We start from the raw sequence: 16,967 nt of genomic DNA, 5'->3' as shown, positions 1-16,967 counted from the left end.
CAGCAATAAATATAACATAAGCTGCTCTTCAGATGTTGTCTTTCAGTCTGTTTCAGTCTGTTTTGTGCAGTATGCTGATGGGTGGTGCACAAGGTACAGTGGAATACCAGTCTGATTACTCCAGTTTCACTGTGGTTTGTTACTGTATCGTGATTCTTTAAAGTATTCCGGTGGCAGTGGAATTTTTTAGTTTTCTTTGTGGTGGCGTCAGTGTTCTTGCACCGCACGACCACTGAATGAATGAAAGGGGAAACATGGAGTGAGTTTCCTGTTTGTGCTATTCTTTAAAGTCACAGGCCATTTACTGTCTTCACAGTGCTTTCAGAAGCACTGAGCCGAGTGACTCGCATGACTTATGCAAGATTGCATGCTCATGTTCCCAAAATTAGCTTACTAAGTTTCATTCATGCACAAGGAAGTAATCAATACAATATATATTTAAGTGCAATTTATGTAGTATATATTTAACTTTTATGGATAAGACGTCTTGATCATTGTCTTGTTTATTATTTGTATTTGTAACGTCCTTGAATGTTGATATATATATATATATATATATATATATATATATATATATATATATGCTGTAAGGGCACAATTGTTATGTCACTAAGGACCATAGAACAAGCAGAGGTTCTGTATATACATAGAAAAGCCCTAGGTCTGTTCCAGAAGCTCCTAAGAAAAATGATAAAAATCAACCCGACAACACAGTAATATTGTATGACTATCCAGACAAAAATGTACCGAGAGGATAGAAGATGTTTATACTGCCGTAATGCCACAGTCTACTGAGACCAAAACATGGAGATATACAGGTCTAGAGGACCTCCACTCTCAAGTCTCTCTCCTTTTCTTTGTGATGCAGAGCTGTATGCGAATTACCTACAGATCTGTATGTCACGGGTTATCTGAGCCAGGTTGTTTGTGGCACAAGGCAATTGGGGATCTACTAATGCCACACCTGGGCAAAGGGGAATTGCAGGAGGGCATCTTCTTGGGAATAAATGTTTGTGAGATTGCACATTTCTTGTTTCTGCGAACAATTTGATTGTCATGTATACTTACAAAACAGACCCTCAGATTTTCCTGGTTATTTGCACTTTTTGTGGGAAGCAAAGCAAGGCCATCAATCAAGAGTTATCCGTTGGACACTCTTTCAAGAGGGTTGAGCACATTTTTCATAGAGGTCTGGTGGATGTCTGTGCTACACATTACACTGGAAGACACTCAAAAGGCAGCTACCTGTATTGTTGAAAGGATCTGAATCAGCCATTGCAAACAAAATACAGAGAATTAGCTAGATGCTCCTGTTTGGATACAGATCTTTTGGTGAATGTTAGTGTGTAATTTATGAGTTAAACATTCATGAGATTAGTAGCACTGTATCCCCAGGGGATGATAAAAAAACAATTTTGTTACTGAGGGAGTTTGTTTTTGTTGGTGGATGAATCCTTTTTCCTGTGGTCCAGTTTATCTAAGGACTCAGAACAGTCTAAATAACAAGCATTACATAATATTTTAGAATGATACCTTGAATGATAACTTTTCTAACTGTACAACTACATGTAATGCAGTGTCCTATTAACTGTGCAGACGTTTCAACCGTTTGTTGGAAACCAGAGCACATCTGATACTAGTTGTTTATTTAGTCTTACCCTTTAAACAGTATAGGAATATGGTATATGCTTCTGCTTTTAGCGTGTTCTGAAAAATAGTGTATTACTCATTACAGGACTACAAGATTATTTGGTGCTATCTAAAACCAGTTTTTAGATGTTGTAAATAGTCATCTACAAAAGGTTTTCCATCAGTGTGAAGTACCTTTTCTAAGGTCTATATAGAACCATTGCTCTGTGCATTTTGACCTTAAAATAGCAGCTTCAGAATCATGTTGACTAGGGAGAGTAGCGCTGCTATCATTGCAACTCCGGACTTGGCACACCAAAAAACTGTGCTGTGTAACTTTGGTTAAGAGGCAGGATAACGCTCGCGAGAACTGTGTAACTCTGCCATATTTGTGTCAAATCTAATGATATAACTCTACTGCATCAGTCCACATGCTTCTTTCACTTTCACTTCACTGATAGTTCTGTATCTCTCAGCTTTTAAAATGAGTGTGAAGGTCATTTAGTGATGAGAGATAAAAGTGCAAATTTCTGTAGGGGGAGCCCAGGAGCAAGAAGTTCAGATTCTCGTAAATCTGCTTTAATGACAGATGCACAAGTATACAGTACACTGGCTACAACTTATCTTGAACATCTTTTTAGATGAATTTACTAACAAATAAAACTAACAAAATGAAGCTAACAAACTGACTGTAACACGTCTAGTCCAGACTGCACAAAGGTTTTGGCAATATACCACATAGTGTTTAGAGAGGTTTTACAGATGCAGACATACAGATACCTTGTATGATTATTCTTATATTGTATGTTGTATGATTTCGTGCTAGAAAGCACCGATACAGTAATGATACATTTTTAAATGTGTGAACACACAATATCCTTGACGCAAATGATGAGCCAAGCTGTGACATAACATGTAACATTTGTCATCTACAGGTTTTGACAGAAATGAAGTTTTACTTCCTCATGACAGTGTGTAATCATGAGCACTACATTCCACTCAACCTTCCCATGGCGTTTGGACGAACTAAGCTGCAGAGAGTACAGGGTAAGATATTAATATGTCACTATACTGTGTATATATACCACTTACAGTTACCCCTTCCTTCCTTACACTGCCTGCACTTGGCCCCATTCACATATCCTGCACATTGAGATCATTGTAACTACAACCACTGACCTCCACCCCTTAATATCTGGCAGCAAGTAACTTGCAGGTAATACTTTACATGTATGAACTATATCTGTGCAGTTTCTTTGTGTAATAACTGCTCAATTTATAGTGTGAGTTTAGCAAAAGTGGGTCACCAGGTAAAGTGGCACAAATAAGCCTGATCCTGTATTGCTCTTTGAGCTGCATGATCTAATAGAGCGGGGCAATATCACACTATTTTATCATATCATGATAAATTTTGTTATTATGATACACAATATGCTTTTCTTAGTATGTGGAGGATAGCATTAGTGCTTAATAAACACTAATCAACTGCACCTTTTATTACAAACTGTATAATTAGACTGGCTTAATTAGATGAAGTGCAGCAGATTTTCAATACAAATCACTGTACTTAGTACAGAAGAGTATCTGAATAGTAGTTTTTAAGAATCTGTCGCTACTGATGTATTGAGTCTGTAATTACGTGTATCATGATAAATATCGTGTCAAATGTAACGGTCATACAGCCGAGAGTCCAAGAGAACATAATTGGCCTCACGCTCTCCCCATCACTCAAGTCAGTGTAGGTTAGCAGATGCAACAGGACTGACACTAGCAGCAGTTTGAAAAAATGCAGTTGGCTAGTTTAACTCAAATGACCACAACAGGCAGAACATTGTCCAAAAACAATGTAAACATAATTAATTACCATGATGGTGCTTATTATCACGCATTTGCTTTCCTTGACCTGGTACCGTGGCTCATATTCTCCCACTGCGTAGGAGTGCTCATTCTGTGATCAGATTTCTCTCTTATCTAGTGTCACCTTGCTGACTGAAACAGATCATAGATCTGTACAGTCAGCCTTTATAAACAAGAGACGTTGTTAGTGGACTGACAATTTAGAAAGACGAGGATGTAAAACAACAAGAAATTAAAAAAAGGAACTTGATGTTTATTGCTATAAAGTGTTCCTGAAACCTTTGACAAAGTGGGGTTTAAATACTGTCCCTCTTTTGCTAAACAGGGAAATTGGCTTCTTTTCCTCTGCTGGGCCAAATGGTTACTAAGGCCACGCTGTACCATACCATGCTGGTGCGGACCCGTTTGACCAGTTGTGGTTTATTTTTACATTTGCTTTGTTGCTAACCCAGAACCAGGAAGTGCAAGGCATCTCACTATAATTATGTGACCGTTTCTTTGTGTAGTTTGGCATCACAACTGCAAGGCTAATGTAATTTGCTTTGTAATGTAAATGTTGGCCACGCAAAGGTAATGCTAGATTCTAGTAAGCCAGGCAGTGCTAATGCTGCGGTAGCAATGATGGACAAGACAGGTAGTCGGCATGATAACAACGTGGTAGAGTGGACGAGGCCCCTAGCTGAATAAAGTATGCTAAACTTTATTACGCTACAGTGCAGTAAAGTGTACTTGTTGTTACACTAATTATCAGTGCGCTTAAAGAGTGCTGAAATGCAACAGCTACTTATTAGATACAGTCTCCGACATTTTCTGTACTGAAAATATAAAGACCCTCATTCTTGTGGCACAAAGGTGACACAAGTACAGAGGCAATTACGGTCTTTACGTTATCAAGTCCTACATGTCTCAATACGGTTAGCTAACCGTTCTGAGAAAAACAGGCTCGGCCATTCTGTGCCGAACCATGGCCACGTAACTTTTAAGAGCTAATATGTCATGACCACTATGGCCTGTAACAGCTATGTACCTGAAAATATTTCATACCAGACCTAATTTTGTACTGTATGTGTATACAGTATGTATCAATTTTAGGCTACAAGTGTTGGTCTGTCTTACTGATGCTTCTTTGAGGTGAAAGGCATTGTGGAGAATGGCACAGATAGAGGGGAAATACAGCGAAGAAGGAAGAAGGATGAGGTGAAAAGGCATTGTGGAGAATGGCACAGATAGAGGGGAAATACAGCGAAGAAGGAAGAAGGATGAGGTGAAAAGGCATTGTGGAGAATGGCACAGATAGAGGGGAAATACAGCGAAGAAGGAGGAAGGAGGAAAAGACTAAGTCAGGCATTGAAAACTGTCGGATTGTAGATTTGAAAATTGTTAGAGTGTAGAATTTGTCAGCTTTCTTGTTAAAAAAAAAAAAAATCCCATGCAGATGTCATACTTGTTAGTCAGTTAAGCTCATGGTCGTTATTCTTTTAGCCAAATATAATTCAGTATTTCCCTGCATTCATAATTTTACCATAGTGAATAGTAAATGCATGTACAGTACGATTATAATATCGTATTATAATAAGATTAGAATATTCAAACAAAGATGATATTCAGTGTAGTTTTAGCAAACTTACATTTAAGAGACTAGTAACAACTGAAAAACACAGTATATAAGATTTATCAGGGTCTCTGGAGCATTTACCAAAAATTGTCCCACTGTTGCTGAATTTATACATCCTATTTTATGATTTATGATTTATGGTTTATTACATGTACAGGTATACTAGTCTCTTACTGTAATGGACTGTCCTGCACTTCCTTCACAGTTAAAGCACTGCTCTAGAACAGGGTTGAGTTTCCCCAAATGCTACAAACAAAGTGGCGAGATCAAAGCTCACTGCCAGACAGAGGAGCAAAGTTACACACTCTGTGATGTGTCTTATCAACACAGTGCTTTTGGGAAACCCAATTGAAGTGGCATTCAAAGCTAGTGAAACATCCAAACAAATGTTGCCCCTTAACTCTTTGAACACACACTTTCACACACCCTTCCTTCCCAGCATGATGTCCTCCTTTTTTCATTTTCTCTTTTCTGTTTTTTTTTTATGCTCATGATCAGATTTTATTTCGTACGCGGCGGAGTGTTTTGGCGTCATAGGTAGGTGATGTCGGCCAACATCGATGCAAAATAAGTCTGGGTTGCCAGTTAAGGGCTCTCGTAACCTCACTAACTGGCTAGCCACTTTCTTGCAAAACCCATTAATCATGCTTGAACATCTAACTGCCATTGCATCTGACATTTCAGGCCTGGGCTTGTGCTAAAGCCGCCATGCATTTAAAACTTGCTTTGTTATGTGGACATCTTGCACTTTATTACACCAGGGAGTCTGTTTTGGGAAAAACGATTCCAAAATGTTGGAGGTGGACAGAAGCCTGTAGTGTCAGCTGAGTTTCATGGTTGTGAAACTCTTAACAAATGATATTGTCACACATGACATGAATGTACTTTTCTCATGGATAGGTAGTACTGGATGTCCTTGTCCCACTGTTATCTTTCTTGCCTTCTGCACTCTGTGATTGAGTTTCAGTGAATACAGAAGGATCTTGTGTGGATCAGGGGTTTCTCAAGCCTATCAGTAATTAATACCAATGTGACACGGTGGGGTAATAAACACGCAAACAGGCTTTTTATTCTCTGAATCAATGTCATTAAATGTAACTGATAGAAATCTGTCAGCACAAATATTTCTATTTGTTTTATTAAGGTGGGATGGAGAGATCCTGCTGTATGAAACACAAGTTCTTTCTGAAACTGTTTATGTTCCTATCTGCTGGAGCGAGGAGTCGGGGAATGCAGCCTGGTGAACAGTTAGAGCACTTGCAGAAACAGCAAAAAATATGATACAGTGTTTTCATTTCAGAAACACCTTGTATTTGTATGAACACATTTCACTACCACGACTTTGTCTCAGTGGCCAAGTGACGTCAGATGGTACTTGTCACTGCATTTCCACAAATGCATCTATTTTTATATGTACCATGTTGTCAAATGATGCATGGAATGACTTGAAGGATCCCACCTGTCCACATTCTTTAACCAATTATATAAAGTCAAAAAAAAAAAAAAAAGACAACTGGTGATACCCCAAGATACGCAAGAGACTGCTGTTAATACTGGCACAATATTTTGCAGACCAGAGTCTGGAGTACAGCCTTACCGAGGACTACTGCAGGAACCATTTTCTGGTGGGTCTGCTTTTGCGAGAAGTAGCAGATGGCCTGCAGGGCAGCCCGGAGATTAGGCAACTGGCTGTGGCCGTTCTGAAGAACCTGATAATTAAGCACGGCATGGATGACAGATACACAGTCTATAAGGTGAGCCACGTGTGACTGCAGATCATTTTTATGTAGTGGAGATACAGGACACTTGTGAGCTTTCCTTCATACTAAACAACAAAGGCTATTACTGTTCAGTAAGAAAGAGCTCCTCTGACCTTTGTTCCCAAACATCTGTGGCCAGAAAAGAGTGTCGCCTGTTATATTTGCGTAGATACGCTGATACGCTTCTTTATTTGACTGCAAACTGAATTTGTTTTTCTCGGTGGCAGCAGAACTTTGTATTTGCCAAGACTCTAGTTACCTTCATCACTAAAATAAAGAATGGTCTGAGACTGTCGCTGCTGGGTGGTGTATTCCAGACAAGAAAACTGCTCGTAAAAGTCTGCTAATGTGGTTGTACTAATGGTTCTCGTAAAATACACAGCCATTACACGCAGATAAGCTGATGTCTGTTATGCAAACTGTAAACAAACAGCAGGAATTGGGGCAGACAGGTTTCGAGCAGCTTCGTGTTTGCACTTTTATAGTTCAGAAGACCCAAACAATAAGACTTATTCAAATGTCGTAAATGGTTATCAGACCCAGTGTAAAATCAGTCTCCATAATATGTAAATGACAGTTGTTAGAGACATCTGCGTTACGCACAAGAGAGTACAGACACAGTATTTTTCTTTTAAAACCGCTTAATCCTGTCACAAAGGCCAGTGTTTGTTTGGCTTCTTAGGTAAAGGAGTAAGTGTTGATGCGTTCTATGATAAACATGCCATGGTCACGAGAATTCAAAACATCCATAAATTCAAGACGACATGTCCTGTGTACTCCTCAGGCCGACTGCTTATTCACTGAGGAGGCTATGTTGACCATACTAATAGTCCGTGACTGAGCATACAGTACTTGTTTAGTTTTGCCAGTTGTGGTTAATTTCATGAATCAGCATTTTGCAACACTATTTTATAATTTTGCAACACTAATGAGTTGAGAATTCATGAGCATTTAACCCTTTGCCAGGCATGTTCTGGCTACCTGTAACGTTCCCCCCTGAGGAAGTTCTTTTACCACGAGCGCAGTTGCAGTTCTGTAACATTCTGTAAATTCTGCGTCGTTTTGGATGTAATGGGAAATTCCAGTGTTTAAGAGTTGATCTGTATGTTGTGGGAAACCTCATTAGTGGATGGATTTGATGAATCAGCAGAATTAAAGTTGATTGTTGCGTCACGTTTAAGGCTGAATGATCGGATCCCACAGGTGGGACTGTACTTGCAACAGGGTTATTCAGCTAATGGGATTGCGTGCTTCACAACTAGGCAATTAAATGAGTGGTTTCACTAGAACTAAACATAAAACTTTTTTCAGTTGTTCCTTACAAATAAAGGGGCCATATTTGTTCTTTGTCTACAATGCTATTGTGAACCAACAAGAAAACATGTTTACACCTGTAAACCATTCTGAAAAGCTATTTTCAACTGATATCTGCAGATCAGTCCTTTATTTGCATTTACATTTTATTCCTGGCTAGAATCAGCAGGCCCGTATCTGTGTCCTTTACCTTCCACTCTTTGAGTTGCTGTACCAGAACCTGAATAAGCTGACCGCCCAAAAACAACCTTCACGGTCTGGCTTTGGCCTCATGGTAAGCTGCTCATCTGCATATCATATATGTTTCAGAACTGTTGGTCTTTTAATCAACAAGTGTAATGCTGCTCAAATAAATGACAAACAAATGAAGGAACCGCACCTGTGAGTGTATGACCACACCTGTATTATTGCACCTGTTAGTAGTGTGAAATGAAGAGTGAGTCATGCAAGGAAGCTATCAGGAGCTTACCTATTAAAAGCCGAATGAAGTAAACATGTATAAACTGGATGGATTTAATGTGTTTAGATGGAAGAATGGTTCTTTCTAGTGTGCAGTATCATTGTTCATAACTGAGAAGTCCACGTTCAGTTGCAGCTAAACATGTTAATGCAAAGGTTATGGATGTGCTTTAACTAGAAGAAGTTCCAAAATGTGTATTTTGTTTAAATTAAGAGAATTAACTTTTTTGTCATACGTTCTCTCAGTGCAGAGATGACCTGTCTATGACTGGCTCAATAGACATTCGCCGAGCCAGTACAGCAATTGACAAGGAGCAGAGTGAGTAGAACAGGAACAGGTTTCAATGGGTAGTGCAGTGGGTATTTGATATTGAGGCATAAGACCTTGTGTGTATGTTCAAACTATTGTATGTGTGTTTGTGACATAGGTGGGGTCATCACCCAAAACGGACATGTAAAGAAGGAAGACTCAAGAAGCTCTATGTATGGAGACCCTGGTACACCAGATATTAATGAGGTATGGATGGCATGCTTTTAATGACATATAGAAACACTATGTAACAATAATTATCATTATTATTACTGCCATGTTGTCTAACTACATACTATGTAGGAACATTGCACAATACTGGACACAATGGCTATGTTCACATTACCAGGCTGAAGTGACTCAAATCAGATTTTTTTGCCTTAATTTGACACAGATCTGATTATTTTACAGCTGTGTGGACTTTTTTCAAAATCAGATTTGAGGCACTTAGACCGAGATCGGATATGTATCTGATTTGTGGGTATGCAACATGAATGTGAATGGTCAGAATGTGAATATGTTTGCCTGTCGCCATCAGCCAGCACTATTTATTTCCAGAATTTCAATAGATTACGCTCATGGGTTATACACACATTCCATTATGGTGACAAAACCAGTGAAAGCAAGTACTGTAAAAGCACACTAATGGTTAAATCTCTTTAGCCAGCCTGTGTTCATGTGTTTCAGGGACTGATTCATCAATTCTGTTCACATTAGACAGATACAACACACTTAAATGTGAACTGTCAAGATAGTCAAATCCAATCTGAGAAACAGATGAATTAATGAGGCTTGTAAATGTGAACAGCCTTTATGTGTAGATTGTAACCTACCCTATTACTCTCAACCAAGCATTACAGCCCATTGGAATTACAGTATGAGAAACTAGAGGAACTAGTTAAAACTAAATCCTGGCCTTCCCTGCTGAGTAATTCATAAATCATCAATCTCTTCAGAAATCATGACAAACACAACTGACCAAATACAACAGTGACCTCAGTGTCTTTTTACACCATGTGTGTATGTTTAATGAGTGTTAATTTTGTTCTTCAGTTACACCGACGTGGCTCCACAATGAGCACCCTTCCATCAGCAGGGCGACTCGGCCATTACGAAGTAAAAGGACTGCTGCTATGTTTCCTACACATTATAAAAACAGTGTCAGAGGGTCAGTACCAACTCGCCTATTTGTTTGTTCAAGTCCAAAAATGTTGTATTTGCTTAGTCATTCGAGTTTGATCTGTGTATATTAGGAATGTTTTGTATAAGTGCACTGTATCCATTGCATGGGTTCTTCTGATAACCATTTTATCAAATGTCAACAGACTTACATCTCAACAAACATTCTTTCCCCTCCTCTCATGTCCCTTTTCCTCTGCAGATACCCTGCTGGCCTACTGGAACAAAGTGAATCCACAGGACATTATGAATTTCCTCAGTCTTTTAGAGTGAGTCACTAACCTTATGAAAAGCTGAATTAATCAGTTGTTCAATCATTCACACATCATATGCATTAATTAGCACAAAAGGAGTAAAGGCACTCCTTTAAAATGACACACCTTACATCAACAGAAGTTGAATAGTAGTAGTGCTTTTGTAGTAGATTGTGTAGACATGGTCACAGTTTGGTGTTAGTATGTATGTATGATAATACCACATGCCAAAAAGCAAATACAAGGAAAACTCTTCACTGGAAATAAGAGATCAGGAACTCACACAGGAACATGAACATGAGCAATAAAAAGCATCAGCAATCCAATCCAAAGCACCAGTCAGGCGGGTTAGGTTTTGTTCCTGATTATGACAAATTCATTGTCCCAATTCAAAAAATTACCCAGTCAAAGCATGGCCAAGTCACTCTTCAAAGGCCTTACTATTTGAAGCAATCCATAAAAATGCTCTGCAAATGAATTGCTCCCTGAACCACACCATCTTCAGAAGCTTTCCACTAATCTCCTTAAAGTATTCAGGGTTGAGCCAAAATGTAATCATGAACACGGGCTCAATCAAATTGTTTATGAGGAAGCAAATGAAGCAATGGGTATACAACATTAAATGATGACAAACAAATCCTACACTTGGTTTTGTGCAGAGTGAGTGTTGTGCAGGATGTTTTGATAAAGGGTTTTTTGGGGTTTCTGCTTATTTATTTATGTATTGATTGACTAATTGATTGCAATTGTTTGGCTTTTTTTTAAGGATTTCTCTGGTCCAGTTTCGCTATGTTGGCAAGAGGACTATCAGTAGGTAAGAATTGTTATGAATTTGTTTTGGGTTGCCTGTTTAGCCACTGTCAGGACAATTTTCAAATATTCTTACAACATCCCATATCACGAATTAGAGTGAGGGATTAAGTAAGCATTCCTGTTTACTACACTTCATGTTGTATTCTGCTAGTCAGTATAACCATGTTTGTGTGTGTGTCTGTGTATGGGTGTGTTTGCTGTTTGTGTAGGTGTCAGGAGTCCTGGGTATCCAAGGTCTTCACCTCTGACAGAAAGTCTCAGACCATGCCGGTGATGCGTGGCCGGTCCAGCCTCATGCAGGCCAGCATACAGCAATTCGGCACCATGGAGGCATCTCATTCCGTTAATCTGGGTAAAGATTTTTTGTGGTTTATTTCAAAGAGCAGAATACACATGTAGGGGGTTGTCATAATCTGCTTTACTTTCAATGTAAATTCTTACTGATTTCTAAGAATTTGGTCTAGATAAGGACATGTCCCACCACCTGTCCTTTCTTAAGAAGATGAGTCAGTTGTGTATCAGTTATCATTTCAGCTAATGTTTTGAACTACTAACCACAGTGTGATGTTTTTTTTTTACAGGTGTGGGTCTCACAGAAACAGAGATAAACCACCAGGCCCTCTTAGAGGGTAACTTCTCAACAGAGGCTTGCCTCATTGTGTTGGACAATCTTTCTCTCTTCACTCAGAGCTTTAAGGTAAAACATACAGGGGCTTGCAGGGGCGGGTGTATTTTGTTCACTGATAAGGGAATGTCAGAGACAGTCTATTTATTTTAACCGTTGCCCACAGAACCAGCTGCTGGACAGTGATGGTCACAACACTCTGATGAAGAAAGTGTTTGACATTTACCTCACCTTCCTGAGAATGGGGCAATCAGAGATGTCAATCAAACATGTATTTGCCTCTTTAAGAGCCTTCATTACCAAGGTGAGCATGGAGCAAAAGAAACCCGCTTGTCTACATTTATGACGCTATAATGTTCTTACATAGAATTTATTATTCCATGTAAACATCGAATTGATCTGTTGAATGCATTCTTCCATGTACCATCCTTCCCTTTTGGAGATCAGTTTATTTCTACCCATTTATCTATTCACAGTAACAGAAATGTTCCCTGTGCCACTGGCTGAAACACAAACCCAAAGCATAATTGATTAATCCCTGTTCTTAACAGTTGGAGTTCTTTTCACTAAATTCTGCAATCCTTTTTTCTACAATCATACCTCTGCTAATTGCAGCCAAAAAGGCCTATTTTACCTTCAGCAGTACACAGGTGTAGTTTTTAAAATGCATCAGGCTTGTTTGTATGTTTCTTTGAAAACATCTGTTGCTGAATTTAATGTCATTTGCAGTCAAACAGGGTTTTGAGATGCATTTCATCATAGGGTTCATAGGGTCATAGGGTTCTGTTAGCTGCCATTTCTTTAATTACATTACAAACTGGGAAAATGGTTACCTGAAAATACTTTGCTGAAAATGTCCTTACACATGTTTTGCTTAAAATGTTAAAAAGAGTGTCTCATCTTTAACTTCATGCCTTTTGGAGACCTGGAGGCTTTTACTTATTTCGCAGTAACATAATGTTGAAAAACTTGAAGTGGTAGCCTGTTAAATTCTAAGAAATAAAGAGAGGTTGAAATATAATCCCTACAATTGCTTTTTCAAGAAATACACAAACATCGAAGACAAAACTGTAAAAGAAGACAACAATATGGGCTCTTTAACTAAAGCTAAAAAATGAAAGACACCTGATAGATTTTGGTATATCTTATTAAAATTTCCTTTGGATACCTCAGTTTCAGGTGACTCTCTTCAAGGGCAGAGTGACCTTGTGTGGCTCGCTGTGTTATGAGGTACTCAAGTGCTGTATGTCCAAACTGGGAGCCCTGCGTGGGGAGGCGGCCGGCCTGCTCTACCTCCTAATGAGGAACAACTTTGAGTATACGAAGAAGAAGACCTTTTTGCGCATGCACCTACAGGTACTGTGTGCCATGCCCTTTGCGTGCTGCCCTCAGTCCAATAGCCATGAAAACATGTGTGGAATGTTATCCAGATGGTTCTTGTTTTAATCCTATCTAAGCAACATAGATGTCAATCAAAACATTAAAAAAATGTTTTATGGCTCTTTGTTTCAGAGAATTTGTGTACAGACAGAGCTACACCTAAAGAATGCTTTGAACATTGTTCTATTAGACATTAAAGGAAAAGTGATCTTTGATCTGGCATAACCTTGTTCTTTCTCTTTACATTGTGAACTCTTAATGAGACCATTACATGAAACAAGCTTCCTTCCTTTCAACTCTGGTAGCTGAGTACTTCTAAATGCAATTTAACATACATTAGGACAGAAAACAAACATTTGTTTGAAGACAAAGTCCTCAGTAGCTTTTCATGCAATTGAGGCAAATGAACATAACATAATAAATGTTGTAAGCAGTCTCTCTATGTATTTCTGTAGCCCTTTGCATTAGTGCTATCAGCATAATTGGCTGTTCATTCGTTGTGTCTGCTTTGGCTTTTTTCTCTGTAGATCATCATTGCAGTGAGCCAGCTAATTGCAGACGTGGCGCTAACAGGCAGCTCACGCTTTCAGGAGTCACTGTCTATCATCAACAACTTCGCCAACAGTGACAAAGCCATGAAGGTATAGGAAGGAATGGTTTCTCTCTGGATTTTATTACTGACCCAGTAAATTAACTGCAAGATTTGTGTGTGTTGTTTCAGTCCAGTTGGCCTTATAAGGACCTTTAGAGCAACCATTGAAATCTTACATGCTTAGCCAAGTGTTTCTCTGATCTGTTAGAGGTTTTTGAACAGTGATTAGGAAACACTGTTGCACCGCTGCCTTTTTATTTGATCAAACAGGTATGTCTGAGAAGGTCTGTTTGGTCCAAACTTTGTGAAGTTTTTTTTTAAAGTTGACATTTCTTTTTGGATACTGAGTTTAAGTTCAGGCTTAGGTTCTTTTATGCTCACGAAAGTATTATTGCATATGGGATGCATATGGGACCCCATGTCCTGACACTGTATAAAAACAAACATTGTGTGTGTGTGTGCGTGCATGTTTAGACTACATCATTCCCAGGAGAAGTAAAGGGCCTAACTAAGCGCATCCGTACAGTACTGATGGCCACTGCTCAGATGCGTGAACATGAGAAAGACCCAGAGATGTTGCTGGACCTCCAGTACAGCCTGGCCCGCTCTTACGCCAGCACTCCTGAGCTCAGGCGGACATGGCTGGACAGCATGGCTCGAGCTCACCTTAAGAACGGGGATTTCTCAGAGGTACCCATTCACATAATTCACATAATTCTTGTCAATAAATTCAACTTACTGTCTACATATAGTTCACATTCCATTGCTCTAGAAACAAAACCTTCTTGTGCTTTATAGGAAAAAGGAAAAAGCATATATATATATATATATATATATACAAAAAAAATGTAATTAACCATTTTACACTGATTTCAGATCATATCTGGGCTTATTCATCATTAAATGTATATTTAATGGTTATGAGATGACAGTTACCTATTTAGTCCTTTCTGCCACCACCAAAATGTTTTTCAAATCCCTGGGACTGAAGAGTTAAATGTGGAGTGTATGTAGGAATACAGAGAAGAGTGATTTTTATCTTAATGCAGTAAACACAGTCTTCCTGGAGCCACGCCCTGTGACTTTGCTCTTCTTATCGTCACCATATGGTAGGTTGTTCCATGTTCGCTGGTGGTCTTTCTGACTGGCAGAAATGACTAATAACTCCAGATTTGCAGAGTTAGCCTGTTCGCCATTTGTAATAACAGTAAAAGTCACTTCTCTTGAATTGTGTTTAATTAAGGGCTCCAGCACCATGACGTGCGTTGTGGTTAGAGTTAAGATGATTGCTCAATGAGGTACATTAACTGCTTTCGACAAAAGCAGCCAGACTATGAGTGGTATTTGATTGTGCATTGTGAACTTTTTCCTGTATGCTCCAGCAATGTCTGTGTGAGTCACTGCAGAAAGGGCAAGCCTGGACCAGTCTGCTATGTTTGTAGAACTAGAAACTAGAGTTAAGAATCTCTCCTCTCTCTTTTGCCTCTAGGCTTTCCCCCCTCTTGTTTTCTTGTTCATATGTTGTAAAACACTGTATTGATAATATGCAAATATGCGTCACTATGTACTATGAATCTAGTATTGTTTTGTATGGTGACATTTTAAAAGTTGCATGCAAATAACCGGAAAATCATAATTATTATATATGATTTATATTTGTAGATATTTTTTTTGTATAATCTAAATGTCTTACAAAGGATTTTACTGAGGTAGATTTACTTCCTAGATGTTTATTCTGCCAAGTAAACATTTATTTAACATTCTGCAGTATTTAGTTAAGAGGAAAATTCTTATTTGCACTGTTTGACATGACATGCAACTTCTACTACCAGCATGTTGTACTAATAAGGGTCATGACCCCTTACAAAAGGAAAAGTCATTATTTTGTGCAGTCTTAAAAAAGCATCAGGAATTATTATTGGAAATGTTGTGACCTCTGAACTTCAACTCTCCTAAGACAAACAGGAATCCATGGAACCAAACTAGGGCAAGGGCTAAGAGAATTAATGCTGTTACTTTCTCTTTCTTACTGCCAATGCTTTCATCTCTGAGTACTAAAATTTAAAGTAAAGACTTTATAAAAATATTTATAAACACATCACACAAAAAAACGTGTTGACATATGATGACATACAGACTAATGAGCCAAAACATTATGATGCTCTCATAGACTAAGTGAATAATATTGATTACAGTTCATGTTAAGGTTTGGGATATGTTAGACTGAGTACTGAGATAACTGAGTAGTTGGTTCTTGTCCTGGACATGTCGGATGTGGGAGAAATAGTCAGGCGTTAGACCTTAGCTACGCTGACAAGAGCCACATCATTATGACCAGATGACTGGGTCAGAGCACCCCCGAAAAATAAAAGTTACCAGTAAAGTAACAGTGATGAGTTCCTACCATCAGTGATACAAGGAGAGCTAAATCAAAAACCAGAAGGGTGTTGGGTCCCCAAGTTCATTGATGTGCAAGGGCTAAGGAGGTTACCTCATCTGGGTTAAACTAACAGAAGTGCTACTGTAGCATAGGTATTTATCATAATAGTTTAATGATGGTTAAGGAAGGAATGAGCTGCAAAGTGGTCCGAATTCCTATGCTATGCTAAAAGAACACACAAGCATCAGAACTGGACCTTCTATCGGCCGGGTAGTCCTATCAGAGACAACTTCCCCTAATAAATGTATTTACAACAGAATGTAAAGGATCTGCTAACATGTTTGTGCCTGATACGATCAAGCACTTTCAGAAGTCTTGTCAAGGAACCCCTGAATAGTAGTCAGGTGGTTGTAAAGTTTTTAACTCATCTGTTAAGCAGGCTAATTATGGTATCCTGCTTACATAGTGGCTTTGACACAGTCTCTGTACATTCTCATGTTTGCTTTTATTCTTTGTACAGGCAGCTATGTGTTATGTTCATGTTGCGGCACTGGTGGCAGAGTATTTGCACAGAAAAAGTAAGCTTTTTAAATTCTTTAAAAGATCAATAACTACCTTTACCTGATCAATGTATTATGGCAGTTGAATGGCATTGACCCAGAGTGTACATAATAGTACACACCTACACTCTGGCATAAACTCTAGCATAGTTTAATATTATTATTTCTGTAATGCCCTTGCATGTTTTTTTTTTAATCTGCATAATTTGATTTCCCAAGTTTGTAAAACAGTTCTGATAC

The 16,967-nt window shown here is 38.7% G+C and overlaps 1 protein-coding gene across 3 annotated transcripts in view; it reads left to right on the top strand.

The window, feature by feature from the left end:
- The window catches only part of dock11 (dedicator of cytokinesis 11), a 62,795-nt gene that overhangs the window by 32,110 nt on the left and 13,718 nt on the right, over positions 1-16,967 (top strand). For 2 of the 3 annotated variants that reach the window (XM_072687849.1, XM_072687851.1), the window contains exons 30-45: positions 2,565-2,676; positions 5,600-5,638; positions 6,674-6,855; positions 8,336-8,449; positions 8,881-8,953; positions 9,063-9,151; positions 9,998-10,112; positions 10,326-10,392; positions 11,144-11,191; positions 11,400-11,542; positions 11,772-11,887; positions 11,982-12,119; positions 12,989-13,171; positions 13,723-13,836; positions 14,262-14,477; positions 16,688-16,745. In XM_072687849.1, coding sequence (XP_072543950.1) covers positions 2,565-2,676; positions 5,600-5,638; positions 6,674-6,855; positions 8,336-8,449; positions 8,881-8,953; positions 9,063-9,151; positions 9,998-10,112; positions 10,326-10,392; positions 11,144-11,191; positions 11,400-11,542; positions 11,772-11,887; positions 11,982-12,119; positions 12,989-13,171; positions 13,723-13,836; positions 14,262-14,477; positions 16,688-16,745 — 1,807 coding nt within the window. The remainder of the gene's footprint in view (positions 1-2,564; positions 2,677-5,599; positions 5,639-6,673; positions 6,856-8,335; positions 8,450-8,880; positions 8,954-9,062; positions 9,152-9,997; positions 10,113-10,325; positions 10,393-11,143; positions 11,192-11,399; positions 11,543-11,771; positions 11,888-11,981; positions 12,120-12,988; positions 13,172-13,722; positions 13,837-14,261; positions 14,478-16,687; positions 16,746-16,967) is intronic. The other variant, XM_072687850.1, reaches the window with a different exon arrangement.

The sequence above is a fragment of the Salminus brasiliensis genome, chromosome 9 (genome assembly GCF_030463535.1).
Source record: "Salminus brasiliensis chromosome 9, fSalBra1.hap2, whole genome shotgun sequence".
Taxonomy (NCBI): domain Eukaryota; kingdom Metazoa; phylum Chordata; class Actinopteri; order Characiformes; family Bryconidae; genus Salminus; species Salminus brasiliensis.
The sequence above is the reverse complement of the archived record's forward strand: the minus strand, read 5'-3'. Positions and strand labels throughout refer to the sequence as shown.